The 17,384-nt window shown below is 36.8% G+C and overlaps 1 protein-coding gene across 2 annotated transcripts in view; it reads left to right on the top strand.

Annotated features, from left to right (window-relative positions):
* Window positions 1–17,384, top strand: part of GALC (galactosylceramidase) — a 38,582-nt gene that overhangs the window by 4,757 nt on the left and 16,441 nt on the right. The window contains exons 5-7 of one of the 2 annotated variants that reach the window (XM_048070367.2): window positions 2,626–2,765; window positions 5,066–5,104; window positions 15,742–15,872. In XM_048070367.2, the coding sequence (XP_047926324.2) occupies window positions 2,626–2,765; window positions 5,066–5,104; window positions 15,742–15,872 (310 nt within the window). Of the gene's footprint in view, window positions 1–2,625; window positions 2,766–5,065; window positions 5,105–10,296; window positions 10,425–15,741; window positions 15,873–17,384 lie in introns of both variants that reach the window. The other variant, XM_013177123.3, reaches the window with a different exon arrangement.

Raw genomic sequence — 17,384 nt, 5'->3', positions numbered from 1 at the left:
TAAATCTTCCATGCACCAAGTTCAATTATATGTCCTTATTACAAACCTATCACCTTCCCTCCCTATTACAGTGCTTTCTGTCTTGCTTTGTTTGATACATACAGAGTTGAGCTGTAAGAAGACTTGACTGTTGCTCTGTTTTGATCATCAGTTGTGTATGTGCTGTGACAGTACGAATGTGTAACCCTAGATTTTACATGAAACACTTTACAGAATGTATTTCATGTGAAAGGAGGGAAGAAGCTTTTTATTCTGCAAAAACAGTTTCAAAAATGAACCTTGATATAAATAATTTGATTTTGTAGTGAGGTGCCAGATGGCATGTGTGTACTTCCTGAAACTGGAAGTAATCTTTCTTAGTAATCACGATAGATCTTGATTCTGAAACAGAAAAGTCAGCATGTATCTCTCAGTGATGTTTTAAGCAAATATTTTTGTTTTTGTGAAATTGTTAGCACAGAACTAGTTATGTACTAAATGCTGGGCTCTTCCATGTGCGAAGGCCACCAGTATTCCCTGATAAATTCTAAAATTAGCTGATGGACCTGGCATTTTAAGATATTTGCATTTCTCTTAAATTTTTGAAATGGTGAAATTGACCTTGATATTGAATACAGGTGCCTTTTGCTATTAATAATGCATTCATGTAATATGTGATTGCTTCCATTTCGTATGTGATTGCAGAACATATTGTTATAATTGGTACCTTTGTAAGAGCAAAACAGAAATCAGCAGTCTCTGCAGGGCAGAGAAACCTTATAATTCAAACAAAATACACTGCATCATTTGATTGTACACTTCTGTCTAAATCAGTCTATCTTCGTTTTAGTCTGAATAATTATTCATGTGCAGCATAGCAACCAGACAAGGAAATAAATGTGGCTTGTGACTTGTTTCTGTTTTTTCACGTAGTTTACTTGATTATGTGTTGTACTCTTATAACAAAGTGCCAATATGTATGATAATTTGCAAAGTCTTTTATGACTAAGTCATGCAAGAGACAAGTTCCCTCCAAAGTAAGTTATAACAAATGCGCACATCTGTAAGTAGTAAAAATATTTTAAAAGTAACCATTATAGTATTTCAGGAGCTTTATTTCCAGGAACTTGAAAGGTTGTCAGTGATGTTTGTGTTCTTTCCCTGTGATAATTCTGGTCATATAATTTATCAATATATGCTAACTTCCTGCTTTTAGAGTATCTTCCTCTTTGTATCACCAGACAGACATCCTTTTTCTGTAGTCTGTGTTATTCCAGTTTCAACAACAGGATTATTTAATCATCTGATGCTTTTTTTTTTGATTTGGTATTGCTTCAAATTTCAGTCAGCAAAATTTAAAAGGTCTTTTCAGATAAGAAAGTTGTACTTTCTCTTACAAAAGAAGCGGAACCAAAACATAAAAGTTACTTTAAGTAACTGCAAGCCTCCAAAAATATGACAGTTTTGCTGGCACCAGCTGTTATATGCTACCAGCTTGTGTGTCTAATTACCTGTCATTCAGGCATCAAATTTTGCCTTATTCATCCCCAAGGCATGATTCACTACAGGATTTGCCAGTCAGGTTCTCTTAGACAAGCACTGTGATAAACAGTAAGGTTACCATCTATGACTGATTATTAATAACTTGCCTTTTCCCTCAAATCAAGTGCTCAGTAAAGGGAAGAGGATATGCCTTTGAATTTGCCTGTGATGTCTTATACAGAGTCAGCTGAAAACGTAGGAGGATCTGCTGAGGTTAATTTGTTAGTCTTACTTTCCACAAGATCTAGAAAGCTGCTGACACTTGGAAATGCTTTTTCATGATCCTATTCTTTTTTCTTCTGTTATGATCAGATCATCACTTGTTCTGGAATTCATACTCAGGAGCTTAACAATTTTTGGTGTTTAGTATTGATCCTTGTCTATAATTTCGTGAACTGGTAACCCAAAGTCTTTGGAATGTTAAACCTGTTAGAACTAATGCTACACAGAGCGTATACACATATACAGAAATATTGCATGTAGTCAATTGCTCTCTAGTAATAGAATAGTTTGGGTTGGAAGGGACCTTAAATGTCATCAAATTACAACACCCCTGCTGTGGGCAGGGGCACCTTCCACTAGATCAGGTTCCCTAAGGCTCCATCCAATCTGTCCTTGGACGCTTCAAGGGATGGAGCATCCACAGCTTCTCTGGGCAACCTGTCCCAGTGCCTCACCACCCTCTGAGTAAAGAATTTCTTCCTTATATCTAATCTAAATCTCCCCTCTTTTAGTTTAAAGCCATTCCCCCTTGTTCCATCATTGCATTCCTTGATAAAGAGTCATTCTTGATCTTTCCTGTAGCGTTCCTTATGGTACTGGAAGGGATGGGTTCATAGCTTTAAAAAAAATAATATATATATATACACACATACATACACATATATATATATATAAATTATGATCAAAACCAATAATAATGCAGCATATCCTGTTGTAAGAGGAGTAATGTTTTATTGTCTTCATTGAAACTATGCAAATCTGAAGGGCATATCTGCTTCTTTGATTTAGGTAGAACAAATTACAGCTTGCTCTCGAATCTTACTTAAGTGGGTGGTCTATGTTACTCAGTATCTCATTAATTTGTTTTTATTCTCTCTTCAGGATTACCCTGGACGTTTCCAGCATGGATAGGGAAAGGTGAAAACTGGCCCTATGACTATCCACATGTCACTGCTTACTATATTATTTCTTGGATATTAGGAGCTAAACAGTATCATGATCTGGACATTGACTATATTGGGGTCAGTAAAGCACAATTTCCAGTATATTTTATCTGTCTTCATTCCTAAGGTTTTTGCTCTTGTCTCTTTGTTGATTACTGGGTGAAAGAGGGATGAGAAATTGTAGTTGCAGTTCTGGCTTTTTCTGTTGCAGTGAGAAAGGCAGAAGTTATGCTAGTTTACAGTCTTTCTGCAATACTGGCCAATAATGCTGACACAGTATAAAATGGCTAGATTCCTGCCTTCCCAATTCTAGAATGAAATTACCAGAGAATTTGAGGATTTTGAAACCTGTTTGAAACTTGGTCTTGTAATTTCCTGCCTTGTTTGCTCTGCCTGTGTTTCAGAGGTAACCGGCTAACAAAAAACATTAAGTTAAGACTTGGAGATTGTGAGTCAGCTAACACGGCTTCTTGGCATACAATATGGTTACTATTTTGCTGAAGGGCAACCATCTACAACTTTTTCCATTTTTGCTTCCATTATTTAGAGTAGGTTAAGGTGCACATGGTTACAGTATACTGCTCAATTTTGTTACAGAGCAATAAATGGAAGTGGTGAGTGAATGTCTGAGAAAAATGTAATTTGGAGATGAGAGGGAAAAGCCCACAGTCTGGAAAAACATTTCAAATTCATTATTTGACAGAGATTCAACACTTTCTTTTTTTCTTCTGCCTAAGAAAATGTCTGGATAGGATTCCTTTAAAAGCACTACACTTTTTGAAGCACTTATTCTGGGCTTCTAAGTGTTTTGATATGAGAGTTGTTTAACTGCAGAAAAGCTGAAAATCACTTCAGCAGTCCGGAGTGAAACTCTTAAAGTTATGGTTTCCATCCCTCTAGAAAAGCCTGACCTTTCTGCTGTAGTGTGGGAAGGTATGTATGATGTATCTCTCTTCTGGAATGTGTCCATTTTGATGTTGCTGGCTGATTTCATCTGTGTCAGTCTTGCACTTTGGGTAGCACAGTGATGCTTCAGAAATTGAATTTTGGGGGGTGGGGTGGGACATACCTTCTACTCTAAAAGCACAGCAAGGTGGAAATTTAAAACCAGGTAAGTTCTGCATATTAGGTATTTGAATAATGTCTGGCTGCTGTACTGTTACTTGACATTGCAATTGGCCTTCTGGGTTCTATACCTCTAAGGAAGAGGAAGTTCTGCTTCAATGAGCATTGTGCTGGCAGTTGATATTGTCTACTTTCTTTGTGGGAATTATGTGAAATACAGGAAAGGAGTGAGGTCTGTGAAGGCTCAGAAACTGTAAGTAATTTTTTTGTAACTTCAGAAATCAGCTGATCATATTAGCACTTGTGGAAGGATCTAGAAATATCCTTCTGGTGGTTTTTGTCCTATAAAGAAACAAGCCTGCAAGTCTTCCTGAATCTTCTCGTCTATACGGAGTTTTCAGTAGGCAGAAGATGCGCATTGTGAGGAATTGCCTAGAACCAGCCAACAAGAAACACTGAGCTCTTGGCACATTTTAGTGGCAGGCTACTCACTACGCTCAAAATCAAACAGACATCTTCCAGTTGGATGAAGCTGCCAGTTTGTAAATAGCTGGGTGACCTTCACCTACAGGGGCACACTTACGACCTTTACTGGTGAATGTGAGTCATAGTGCTCACGTTGCAGGTCATGAAAAGTAAGAAAGTTTTTGACTTGACGTTTTGTCCCTGATATTTGGTAGAAAGGAACGCCTCCATTCCTTCTCTTGAATTTTAGGCTGTGTTTAGCTTAAACACCCTTTCCATAAAATATGGCAACCCAGAGCAATCTAAATCATATTGTTTTATGTGTCTTTACTTAAACTATACTGTGTTTCTCTTGTATTCAACTATGGATGTAGTCCTGTGTAAATTATAAAGAATTCAAAGTGTCACGGAATAATGTCCTGAAACTGTAGGCAATCATTCAATGCAGCAGTCATTTTCTCTCTCCATATTAGTGTATGGCAACAAGGGCCTGTTCTGCATGACCATGCCTTGAAGCCACAATGTCTTTTTCTAGAGGAGTTCTAACAAACTGTAGGCCCATAATGCTAATAATATGTAACGTGGCAAACCGTTGTAGAGCTCCCACAGCATTAGAGCAAGAATGCAGGCAGTAGGTCCAGGAGTTAGATAAAACAAGCAGCTGTTTGGAACTTTCATATCAGGCCTCCAGGGGAGAATTCTATAACAAAACCAATCAGAACACTTTCTTCTAGGAAACTAAAACTGTGGAGTTCATTAATGATTGTGTAATCTCATATATACATAAATAAAATCTTTCGTTATCTGTCCAGACTTCTCTAAATGGCTTTTTGCTTTTTGCTTTATAGATATGGAATGAAAGGGCATTTAATAGCAAATATATCAAGGTATGTATTTTTTTTCCCTTCTCTAAAGTGAAATGTGCTTCCGAAGTTTGTCTTTATCATATGTAAATGATTAGCTTTGCTGACTTTGCCTAGAAAAGGGACCATAATCCTGCAACTGCTTCACTTACTAAACCCTTTCATGTAGTAGTAGCAGACATAGAATGCTAATGGAATCAGTTCTTTAGATTTTTTTTTTCTTCTGAAACTCTTATTTTGAACTTTGTGTGTCAGTGTATGGTAAATATGTGGAACATTTTAACGGAAGCTCCAGTTGAATCATACAAATTTGTTTTTTTACTGTCTTAAACATAGCTATGAAATAAGTCACAGATCTACAATTACTTAAAAATTCTCTAGTGAAGTTCAAGTGGATATCATATTCTTAGATTATTATTATAAAACTGCAAGTTCTTATATTTTCTGCTCTACTTTTTTCATAATGTAAAGTCTCTGTATTGTAACTGCAAAAGTCAATGCCTTGTGTTTGAAATGAATTGGAGAGAGATGGTATTTCACATAACTGACACTGAGGTATCACTACGCTATCACTGCTCCCCTCCCCACACACCCTTCTCTGGAAGCTTGCTTCTACTTGAGTTATGTTGAAGTAGAAACTTAAGTATAAGCTTCTGCTATATTCACTTCCTTTTTTTCTGCTTCAAAGCTAAGAAGCAATTGCATTACCACTTTTTAAAAGCAAATGAGTTGAACTTAGTGTGTAGAAAACTGCCAATTTTTCTTGCAGAACACAGCAGAGATTGGATCCCATCTGCTTAATTATTCTATTAGTGGCTATTAGAAAAGTTACAGTTCTTACAGTTTGTGTGCACTGGATAAGGTTAGTCATGTCATTTGACCTTGACAATTTCTGTCATTATTTCATTCACTGATTAGTTTTAGTAGAATAGTACAAGAAATGGTGTATAACAGTCAAACATAACATGCGTTAAGACGGGGGGGGGGGGAAAGCACACCCTTTAATAAGGCTGGCATATAAAATTCTGCCTATTCCTAAAAACTGGGTATTCTACTTTAAAACCTTTTTTCCTTCCTATTGTATAAGTAGATGGGTAGCTTTAGATCTATTTCCTATAATTTGGAAGCTGCTTTGAGTGAGGGAGGTCAGGAAGCACTGGCAGAAAACTCTACTGGCATTATACCTGGTACAGACAAAGAGAAACACCTTATCCATTTTTATAGGCTTCTTGTTAACAGATATGTTAATAAACTGTGTATTGTAAACTGATTTACCTGTTTCACTGCCAGCACAGCAACTTAGTTTCCAAGACTCATCACAACTTAGACCAACTTCTGCTAGTTATGCTTCATTTTACAACTAATTGTATTAAAGTGATTTTATAGCAGCCTGTGAAAGTTAGTCTAGACCATTAGTTCCTTTTGGACACAGAGGTTTGGCACTAGTTTTATTGGCATGGATTTTGCATGTCAGAGAAAATGCAAAAGCACAGAAGTGTGACATAGAACATCTTGGTATCTGTGCCAAGTTGTCTTGTTTCTTCATGCATGTCTAGTAGCAAAACTCTTGTGGATTTTGTTAGTGAAACTGCTTAAATCCCTGTCCAAACTTGTTCAGTGGGTATGTTTAGAATCCTTTTAAAATATGTAATCTTGATGTGTGTTTAGTACAAGCCATAGGCTTTTTTAATATAGGAAAAGTGTTTGTAGGGCTGTCTCTATAACGAAACAAACAAACCAAAACAGCAACAGAATGCAGAAACTAGAAGTTCTCTGCCTTATTTAGTGTCAAGAAATTTGGGTGCTGGGATTTTCTTTTTTTGAAAGAAAAGTTCTTCACTGATCAGGTATAGCCTAAAGGAAAATCTAAGGATACTAGTAGTCTCCTAAAGGATAATTACAATTGTAGGTAATTTTCGCAGGTAGGAAGCAGGGGGAGATGCGTGTGCCTGGGCTGTTTAAGTAGAAATCCGACTTTGGTCAGTACCTATATTATAAAAGCAAAACCACACAGAACTGGAAACACTTGCTTACAGTCTGGAATAAGGCAATGCAAATAGGATAGAAGATAGAGTAATGTGCTTTTTGAGCTGCAAGTTTTATTTGTTCACTACCTAGGTGAAATGTTGCTAGGAAAGTTGATGAAACAAGCTTTTGTAAAAACAATCACTGGAGGGAAGGCAGATCTTATTATAAATACTCGTTTTATTTCACCATATCACTGATTGAAACAAAGGTTCTTTTTTGCTCAGTCCTCTGCAGCGTCACCTGGATGCTTTCTAATCTGTTTGCTTTGGCTTCCAGATGTGAGAAGAATATGGAGTACAAACTCTAGAGCAGAGGCATTCTACATGTTAGCTTTTTAATACTATTGGGACAACTTTTGGCTTGTAGAGCTATATTTCTAAAATTTGATCCTAAGATCACCAAAACATTCATTGAAAAGTATCAGTGTTCACCCCATTAATTGATATAATGCTTTACGTAACACCTGTCTTATCATTCGTTCTCTTACTCTGTGCTGCCATGTGGCATCTATTCTATAATCAATGATTCTGTTTGCAGTCAACCATTTCAAAATACTTACTAAAATGTGCAGCAAACGTATTCTATAATGACAAATACATGACATAGATCAACTTAAATTCTTGGTTATTTTGCTAAATTTTACCTTTATGAAATTATTTTAGTTGCTTCATCCACTAAGGCTCCAGTTGTTTCTTACGATGTAGAAGAAACAACAGAGAGAGAAGCAATGATTCTGTGGCTTGTCAATTCTTCCAATTGTATTTTTAAATACTGTCATCTTAAATTGACCCTAAAATTTAATAAGTATCTTTATACAAATGTCTGTACTGGGATTTGGGGTGGCTGGAATGACACCATTCTGCATATGTTATTGTGGAGTACATTGTGTGTCTACAGTTCTGTGTCCTTGGTACTTATTTTTTCACATGGACATTCTGCAACATTTCGAGTCGTTTTGTTCTGCTGAGCTATCTTTATGATTAGGCAGTTTTTCTGAATGTCTAACCTACTAAATCTTGCTGTATGTCCATCGGGTGTTACCTTTTGTCTTAATTCCATCTGCTCCAGAGGGCTGCTAATGACCTTCCTATTTCAGAGCCCACTTAGGTCTTTGAATATTGTCATGTCTTCCCTCAGTCTCTTTTCTAGGTTAAACAGCACTAGTCACGACAATCTTCTTTGTAAGTCATATTTTAAGTCTTATCTGTCATCTCTGCTGTGGAATAGGTGGAAAGAATCCAAATCTAGAAATGCACAGTTCAGAAACAAGTACAACTTTCCTTTTTCCCTTGCAGTACACTGGCACTGTTTCTCCTTTGGTAAACCACCATCATCAGAACCATTTCACCAGACTCTGTTTACTTTGTGGTATACAGCAGTTATTGGTGCAGCTTGTTGTACTAAATCAAAGTCATTTATGAGTGAATAATTTTTGGACTATTCTAATTTGTCAAATTCCTCCTTGCTTTGGATCCTGCGCAAATTTAAGGGATGTACTTTGTCCATGAAGTATTTAATAAAAATAATTGTATCTATGGAAGTTCTTTCTGAATCCCAATTCAGAAATCTTTGCAGTCACATCCTGTTCTGTTCCTTACTGCAAGTGGATAGATCGCTGTTACTTTTATTTTCTAATAGTTTTCATACTTGTAGTACATTGTTTTAATTCTAGACATCAGTTAGGAAAGTATTGTGGGAAACATCTTGAAATGCCTCAGTTAAGATTTTTTGTTAGTTAACCAATCTCTAAAAATGTTTTCTTTTCAGGAGTGTCATTTTTGGCTACCTGTGCATCTTCTCCAATCTCTTTACCCCAATTGAGTCAAACATGTATATAGATTTTGAAAGTGCTGTTATCATTGAACTGGCAATATGTTCTCTTCTGGTCAGGTGCTTAGTATTGTACAATACTTGGGGCTAGAAATGGAAAATCTGCAGTCACATGTAGAAGAAGGTATCTGACAAATATTGGGGAGTAGACCTTGAGATCTAACGTTTTGCAGTGTTTTAGGTTGGCAAAATGACCTAGGCTTGTCTTCAGTTTTCTGAAATGTTTAGTATGTTTTCCTCTGATCTCTTCTGGTTACTGAAGAATTCTGAAAACCGTCACACTGATGGCTATCAGGAACAAAATCTAAATAGGTAAAACTTCTCTAATGTGTTCACTCTTTAATCTGTGCCAAGTTTGTAAGAGGAAGACTGGGTGCAGCCTGATGATTAAGTTGGTACAATGTTGTAGCATCCATCTAACCTCATTGTGGCTTTTGCTGTTATGAAAAAACATGTACCAAACTAATGCTTATTAAAAACAAGACAAAATCAGTTGTAGAATCATATTGTTTAAATAATGGAAAAACTTTTTTTTTTGCGAACGGCTTCTGACAGCATCTGATCTTAAAATTGTCAGGGATACTCAATAAAACATTTCATGCTAAAAGTTTCAAATTACAGTGACTTTATTGTAAATATTTCTACTATTATGAAATTTTAGTAAGTTTTATGCTTTGAAGGCTTCAAGAACAGAACTTCATTGCTCGTCTTCTTGCTGGAAGGTTATTAACAAGTTTAGTATCCTTTAGATCTAGGCTTGCTTGTCACCATCACTTGAACTTTGCTTTGGGTCCTTGTCTTGACTGCAAGTCAAGACAGAAATGCTCTCTGTTTGCCTTCATGTTGGTGGAGGTCTATTATAAGAAATTACAGAATCTAAGGATTCATGCCTACTGATCTTCGAATGATTTTGAAAAATCTTCCTTATGTATGCATGCATACAGCACGTATTACATAATCCCTGTGTATCTAAGATTGAAGAAATTATTTTAGGCTGTGGACTGATGTCTGTTCCCAGATGTAGTTGCAGGTGGAAGCCACTGGAAAAAAATAAATGTTTTTAAGTTGAGCATTGAGTTTAAAAACTTGTTTATAATACCAGCCTATTTTTTTGTGTGGCTATCTGACTGTCAGAGATAATTCTTCAGTGTTAAATACTTATCATAACTTTATTGTGGTTGTAATTGTGGCTCCCTTATGAGAAGTGAAGACTTGTCTTCAGAGCAAGATCGATAACAGATGCTTCCACTGACTGCTCCTTTAGTTTTTACATTGTATACAGTCTTAAACAGTCTTAAATTTTCGTGTTGCATGTGTGATGAAAGGCTGCACTTTAAGTGGTGTTATCTGTTACTAAGGTACTTCGACAGTCTTTGGACAGACTGGGTCTAAGGAACATTGGCATCATCGCTGCGGATGGAGATTGGAACATTTCAAAGGAGATGGTAGTTGATCCCTATCTTAATGATGCCGTTCAGGTAGTCGGGTAAGTGTGGGAGAAGGGAGGAATGTTACACATTACTTATCACTTAATTTCTTTAAAATCTTCACCTCCATTTTGAGAAGTCATGTAGTCATATTTCATACTTCCTAGTCATTCCCAGTTTTGAAATCATCATGTACAGTGGTGACTGACTACTCTTTCCTGTTTCTCTCCCAGCTTTCAGTTTTAGTGCATGTCTAAGTTGATCATGTAATTCTTCCATCATTTGTTTCAAATATTGAGTTAGGAGCTAGATCTTAGGCTTCTTACCTTGTCACTAGCAAATGACAGGAGACTTCTAGCTAATCTCCAAGTGCATCTTCAAAGTCAGAAAAAAACTTTAGGATGGAATTCTTGGTCTGGAATCTGTTTTAATTTCAGATGAGCTTGAACTTTCACCATGGTACTACTTACCATTGCAGCATTCCCTGTTATAGACCCTTTGCTTATGATTTTTCTGATCATGTTGAAAGGGTAGAAGACTACTTATTGCTTTCATCTGGTAGCATCTGAAGTTTATTTTTATATCTATACAACCTATCTAAATTTCAGCAGGTAGTAGTGCCCACTCTTGCAGTTCTGACAAATGGCAACTTGATTATTTGTCTGTACAATTGCTCCCTAATACACTTTTTCTACCTTGCTTTTTATCAACTGGCTTGATACTCGTTTTGCTGCTCTTGCTTTCTTGCTTGCTTTGATTTCTCAAAACTATTAGATTTTTCAAAGCTATAGCATGTTTACAGTGGTAATCAACTCTACAAGTATAAATTGTTCCCTTGTGTTGCATTAATCTTGCTTACCTCTGTTATTAGCCTTACTGTGATAAGAACGTACTTGTGGTCTGTAACATACTGTTTGTGCTCATTTATATGTAAGGATCTGTGATATAATTGTTTAAACTGATGTATGGTGCAAAGGTTACAGCAAGACAGTTAAGCAGGGATTTTGTAAAGAAACAGCTTTTGTGTGTGCTGAGCTTGTAAACGCTGATCACCTGGAAGTAGCTTCCAGAGAAGTAGCAATTATAATGCTGGTGTTGTATAACTAACTTGGTTCCAAAAAGAAAATAAAAGCTGTATGTGTTTATGTCTGGCTTGTCTTGAATAACCAAGACTTGAACCTCAGCAAGTTCATATTGCATTAGGATATATTCTAGTTATGATTCCCATGCTAATGAAATGCTCTTTAAGATGCACGTTCTTATTTGTGCATGTTTTTCTTGAACATGATACATGTTTTTCCTCAACTCCCCCACCCCACTGACCAGAACGAAGAGTTAGAGGAATATTTTCAGTAGTGCTATCTATTAAGAAATTCAGCTATATACACAGGCAACAAAACAAGAACACCATGTTTTTCAGCCAGTACTGACTTTAAGGCACCAACTACCAAGCAGTTCTTGCTGACCTAGAAAAAGATAATAGTAGTTACACATCTGTCCTTCAAGTTCATAAACTTGGTAAAAGTACACTGTATCTGTATGTCTCGTAGATATCTCTGTCTAGTTGATTGCAAAATCTGCTATTCAATCTGTTTTCCTGAGTAGTATTAGATTCTTTTCTGTGAAGTCCTTTCCTGTACGTTCTGTAATCTCTTTGCAAGCTTAACCCTCTCAGTGACTTTGTTTTACATTTCTTCTATTTTGAAATGGAAATTTGGAATTAAAGTTATATTGTTTGTTTAGAAATTATTGGAATGATTGCTTTGGCATCCATCCACAAAAAGTATTTGATATTTACCTTTCTTTGTTTTTCCTTTTGTGTTCTTTTTTTCCTTTCTTTTTTTTTTGCACCAGGTAATTTTTTAATCTGATTGCACAGTTCCCTGCTTAAAATACCATTTGTAAACTAAGGTATATTGACGGTAGGGTTTTGCTTTTTGTTCCCCCTTCATATTTGTGTCAGTGTGTTTCAATTTCATTGGTGGAAGGAGTGGTCTTAGTGAATGTACTGCTTGCCATTATTTCATACAAATGAAGTGCAGCAGTTGCCATTGAAAAACAGGCGTTACTTTAGAAGAAGGAAAAAAGCTTTTATTTGTTCCTAAATCAAATAACTTACTTGGTACTTGTAAAGTGCTTGGAAGTAGAAGAAAATTGTAATTTAGCTAGCTCGAGTCTTAAACTGTGTTATGCTTCCTTATTTTGTTTGCAATACCGCCTTCGCTACTGTCTTCCTACGTTACTTTGATCAGTGCTTTTTCTGTGTTTGTGTAGTATATCTTCCTACTGCTCTTCTCCCAGGATGTATTATTCAGTGTCTGTAGTCACTGCACCAAGCCTGTCTGAATTTAAGAAGTGATTGGACTGTGCACTTAGTCACATGGTCTAAACTTTTGGGTAGACCTGAGCGGTGCCAGGAGTTGGACTTGACGATCCTTATGGGTCCCTTCCAACTCGGGATATTCTATGATTTTATGATTCTATGTATGGCTTGGTACCACCTCTTCTTGTGTTAGATGTGGATTTGGTTTGCAGAGTTTAACAAAGCCTGGCTTTTTGGCAAGATCTTTCTTAAAGGCTTATATTCTGTTATGCAATTAGACTTGAATATATTACAAATATTTTTTTCTGATGTTTATTTAGAAGTCAACAAAGTGAAAATGTTTCTCTATAGTTCTCATCAATTTTAGTTATCTTTGCCTTGTAAGTCATTATTAATGGACAGCCATTGTTGGGTGGTTTTAGGAAAAAAAACTCCCTTCAGGTCAGTTTGTTTGCCAGACAGAACAAATATTTTTAGTTGATGTATCATGAGCATTTTCTAATACAGTGATCAAATAGCAGAAATGATTGCTGCCGTTTCAATTTTTTCCTCTCTCTTAGTGTCTGGCATTTAAAAAATAAGTAATTAAATAATCATGGTAAGCCTTACAAGGAACGAGGAGGGGTGACAGGAGTTACTTTGTAAAGACTATGGCTTTTATTTAAGGGATGGTTGTTTTGTTGATTTTTACAGTTAATGTAGTCACAGCTTTAGGGGAATTGTTAATCTTACCATCAAGGAAGGCTTTTTCAGTCCAATAGGAAGAACAAGTTCAGTTCACTGTCATTTGCTTTCTCCGAGGTAGAAGACATTCTCTGTAAGAGAGATAAATTAACTTGTCCAAGAATATGCGAAGCTGACAGACGAATAAATATTAATTGTAGAAAATGCTGTCTTTGGGATTTTTGTGATTTTTGGACCATGCTGCTTTTGCCATCTGTTTTAAATGGGATTTTTGTTTTACATAGTTCAAAGCACAAATTGGAAACTTCATTTCTTCATTTTGGTTTATGTAACTGATCCCAAGACATAATCGGGACATAAATTGTCTCAATTTCATACTGTAGATTTTACTTGTAAAAGAACCTTTTTTTTTTTTATGTGGTATTACTGGGGATGTTATCTGTAATTAGATAGAATGCTCCCTGTGTGAAGCAGGTGCAGTTAGCTCATAGCGCTGAGGCTTCCTAGTTGAGTTTGAATATCTTCACAACCCGTTTGGGCAACTTATTCTATGTTTTTGACTGTGCTCCTGTTCTTTTACCATTTATCTCTTTTCCGCCTTACTTTTTAGTTTTCATACCTAGCTGAATCTTCCAGTCTTCCATCAGTTGCCAGCCTGTACTGTTGCAGGGGATTATTCTGTCTCAGGTACAGGACTTTTTGTTTGCATTTGTTGAGCTTGACAAGGTTCCCATCAGCCTGTTTTTTTTTCTCCCAGTCTGTTTAGATTCTTGTAGCAGCCCTTCTTTTCAACATATAGCCTGTGAACTTCCTGATTTTTTTTTTTTGTTGTTATAAAGTTATCAAACAGTATTGGCCCTATATTAGTCTGTGGGGACGTCATGAGTAGTCATCACCTGGTTGGACTCCCAAGCTTGGTGGGAGACCTTGCTAAAGGCAAGCCATAATGACATCCACTGATTTTACCTTGGCCACACAGGTAGTCAGTCATCTTGTCACAGAAAGCAGTTGGGTTTATCAGGTATCATTTGCCCTTGGTAAATCGTGCTGCTGTTCCCAGTCATCTTCTTGTCTTTCGTATGCTTGGAAATGGCTTCCAGGGTGATCCTCTCTAACATTCCCGGGGAGGAGAGTTCGACAGGCCAGTAGTTTCTCAGATCCTCCTTCTTGAAGCCAGGATTCCAACTGCCTTTCTTTAGTTATCAGGAACACACCCTAATTACAAAATGCTTTAGCCTTGATATGTATGTTAAGTCTGCGAACCAAATATTGTCTTATTCTAATACAAGATATAACAGGAAAATACAATGTAAATAAAATGTTAACATTGAGTTCAGACAGGTTTCTTAAGAACCTTAAGGGGCAGGAAATCTTGATATTTCAGACTGAAGATAAGTTAGTTCACTTTCTCATCTATGGAAAATAACCTTGCAGCACTGTTTCCTGTAGGTAGAACTACAAGGTAGAATTGTTAGAGATGCTTCTGTATGTTTCTACAATATATCAAGTTTGAGAGCTGTCAGGCATTCGATGTTACTTTAATTGCAAGCACAACAAATGCTGGTTAGGGGCCTTCCAGATTTCAAGAAACTACATTGTTAGCCTTGGTCTTACGTGAGGTTTTAGATTTCTTTCAGTAATTTTCAAGGCTCTAAAATGTGTCTTGGGAAGTATATGTTGGTTGCAATTATAAAGCTTGAAATAAAATGCGGTTGAGTAATAAGGTGTGTGTGTCTGGGGTTTTTCTCGTTTCTTCTGTTAGTTGTGTTTAGGAAGAGCTGATCTCACTTGTGTGTTGCTTCACTGTTAAACTGAAACAGTGGCTTAGAAGGGAGGAAAGGCAGAATCAACTCCTTTTAATTAAACGTTTGCTTGGCTTTCGCAAAGCTTTGACAGTTAACATTCAGCTGTCCTTGCCCTGCTGTACGTGGCTCTCGTAGCCTAACCCTCTGCATTGTAACGTTGAAGTGGCTGCTCTGCAAGTAGAGTATCTTGCATGAAATCTGCTAGGCTTTGTCTGCCTCTAACTTCATCTGCAGTTTTGTGTGTGTGAGAAAACAAGAACCAAATGTTTTTCACTTTGCCTTTTGTCATGTACTTTGGGGTTTGGCATGGCAGAAGAAGATACGTCCTCCTTTGAAGGCAGTCTGTGCTTGACAATCTGTTTGTTACGTTTTGTTTGGTGTAACAGTTTTTGTCCCAGATGCAAGAACAAGAATTGAAACATGATATGGTTTTTCTGAAGCGTTTTCAAACAGTGCTGAAGGAGATGCTGCCTTTCCCAAGATAAACTTCTGACAATTTGAAAAACATTTTTTTGTCCCTTCTCTCTGTTCTTTGCTCTCCTATTTTTTTCTTTTTTTTCCAAGCTGTTGAGGTACACATTGGATAAACATGGCCTGCAGCAGGTGAGGATCATAGCCAGCGATAGACTGTGGGAGCCCATTTCCTTTGTCTTGCTGCTTGACTCTGAGCTCCACGACGTGGTCGATGTCATTGGGTAGGGGGTTCTCTTTTTTCGTTTCTTGGTGGTTTGTTCAAAGTTTGTGTTCATATTGCTTCTTTTCGAATGGCATAACCAAAGCTTTACCTCTCTGTACTCTTACCTGCAGTGAAAAGTTTGGTACTGTAATCTTTCTTACTAACCCACATCATGTCAGATGAGCTGTTGTCCTGGTCACAGCTTAAATGCTTTAATTGAATCAGGAGTCTCCTATCATGTGCAAGACTCCAGTTGGCTGTGGCTGTGCATTTGATGACTTGAAGGGGTTTTGGAAAACCCTTTTTTTTTCCTGAGAGTTAGTTTGGTTCCTGTATTTGATGTGCAAAAAGTGTTTGAACTTTACAACTTTGTATACAACCTTGTATTACTGACTTGCACCACTCTGTTGTTAAAGAAACTGGTGCGAGTCAGAATTGAATTGGTGCTTTGATTATTATAACAAAAAATATATACATCTTCTCAGTTTTCTGTTTCATTATGATGGGAGCCTTACGTTTGGGAAGTATGAAATCAGCTGACTTGTTTCTCTAGTTCTGGGTTTCGTCACATGATGGTAATGTTTTGTGAAGCACTACACTAAATTTGAAGATGATTACTGACTTCTGAATACAAATACATGTAAGATTTGCTCATTAACTTCTTTTACAGAAGGTCTAAATTTTAATTATTAGGTTCCATGAACTTGGCTGACCTAGTCACATGCTTCAAAAGGGGGCTGTTCCTGCTTCAACTTGAGTCTTTTGTTCATGTTTATATATTTGACCTACAGAGGTAGAGGAATGAAGGCTTTCCTTCCAAACACTGATAAGAGTCTGTATTGCAAAAAAAACAACCCCTCCTCTCATTCTGAACAATAAAAAATATCCTAACAATTTCTTGCAGGTGAGGTCTTGGATTGTGTGCGGGTCAATAAACAAAAGCAATTATCAACTCACTCTGACCAGATACGAACTCACTGTGGTTACCGTGATTGCAACATAGCATGATTCCTTTCTGCTTTTTTTTGGCAGATCCAGTATGCACTCAGTGTTAATTCCAGAAGCTCTGTTGTTTCCATGCTATTTCAGTAAGCTGTAGTTGTTTAACTCTGTGCAAGAAATATAAGTTTTAGAGTCCTTACCCTGATTCAGTCTTAACAGGGAGTTGAAATAGACTCTTTTGTGTGAAGGATAATTGGCTCCTGGGCATTCAGTGGTGCACAGACCAACGCAGGATTTTTCAAAAATATTGTTGGGGTTCTTTTTAATTTGAAATTAAAAAAATATTTATTACCCAGGATTTGACATGACTATACAAAAAAACTAATTTTGGCTTTGTAACTTGATTTGTGATCTCTGAGGTCTCACATCAGAGAAGCTGGAGGGAAAATTAGTTAAAGCTACTGCTTTTGTTATTTTGCGCTATTTGCATCCAGACTTCAACTTAAAGATACTGCAATGCCTAGAAATGAGGGAGAGCCCTGAAGAGACACTGTAAAGCCATTAATAATGTTCACCCACACAAGAATGA

This window comes from Anser cygnoides, chromosome 5, assembly GCF_040182565.1.
Source record: "Anser cygnoides isolate HZ-2024a breed goose chromosome 5, Taihu_goose_T2T_genome, whole genome shotgun sequence".
NCBI lineage: Eukaryota > Metazoa > Chordata > Aves > Anseriformes > Anatidae > Anser > Anser cygnoides.
This window is presented reverse-complemented; position numbering and strand designations above follow the sequence as displayed.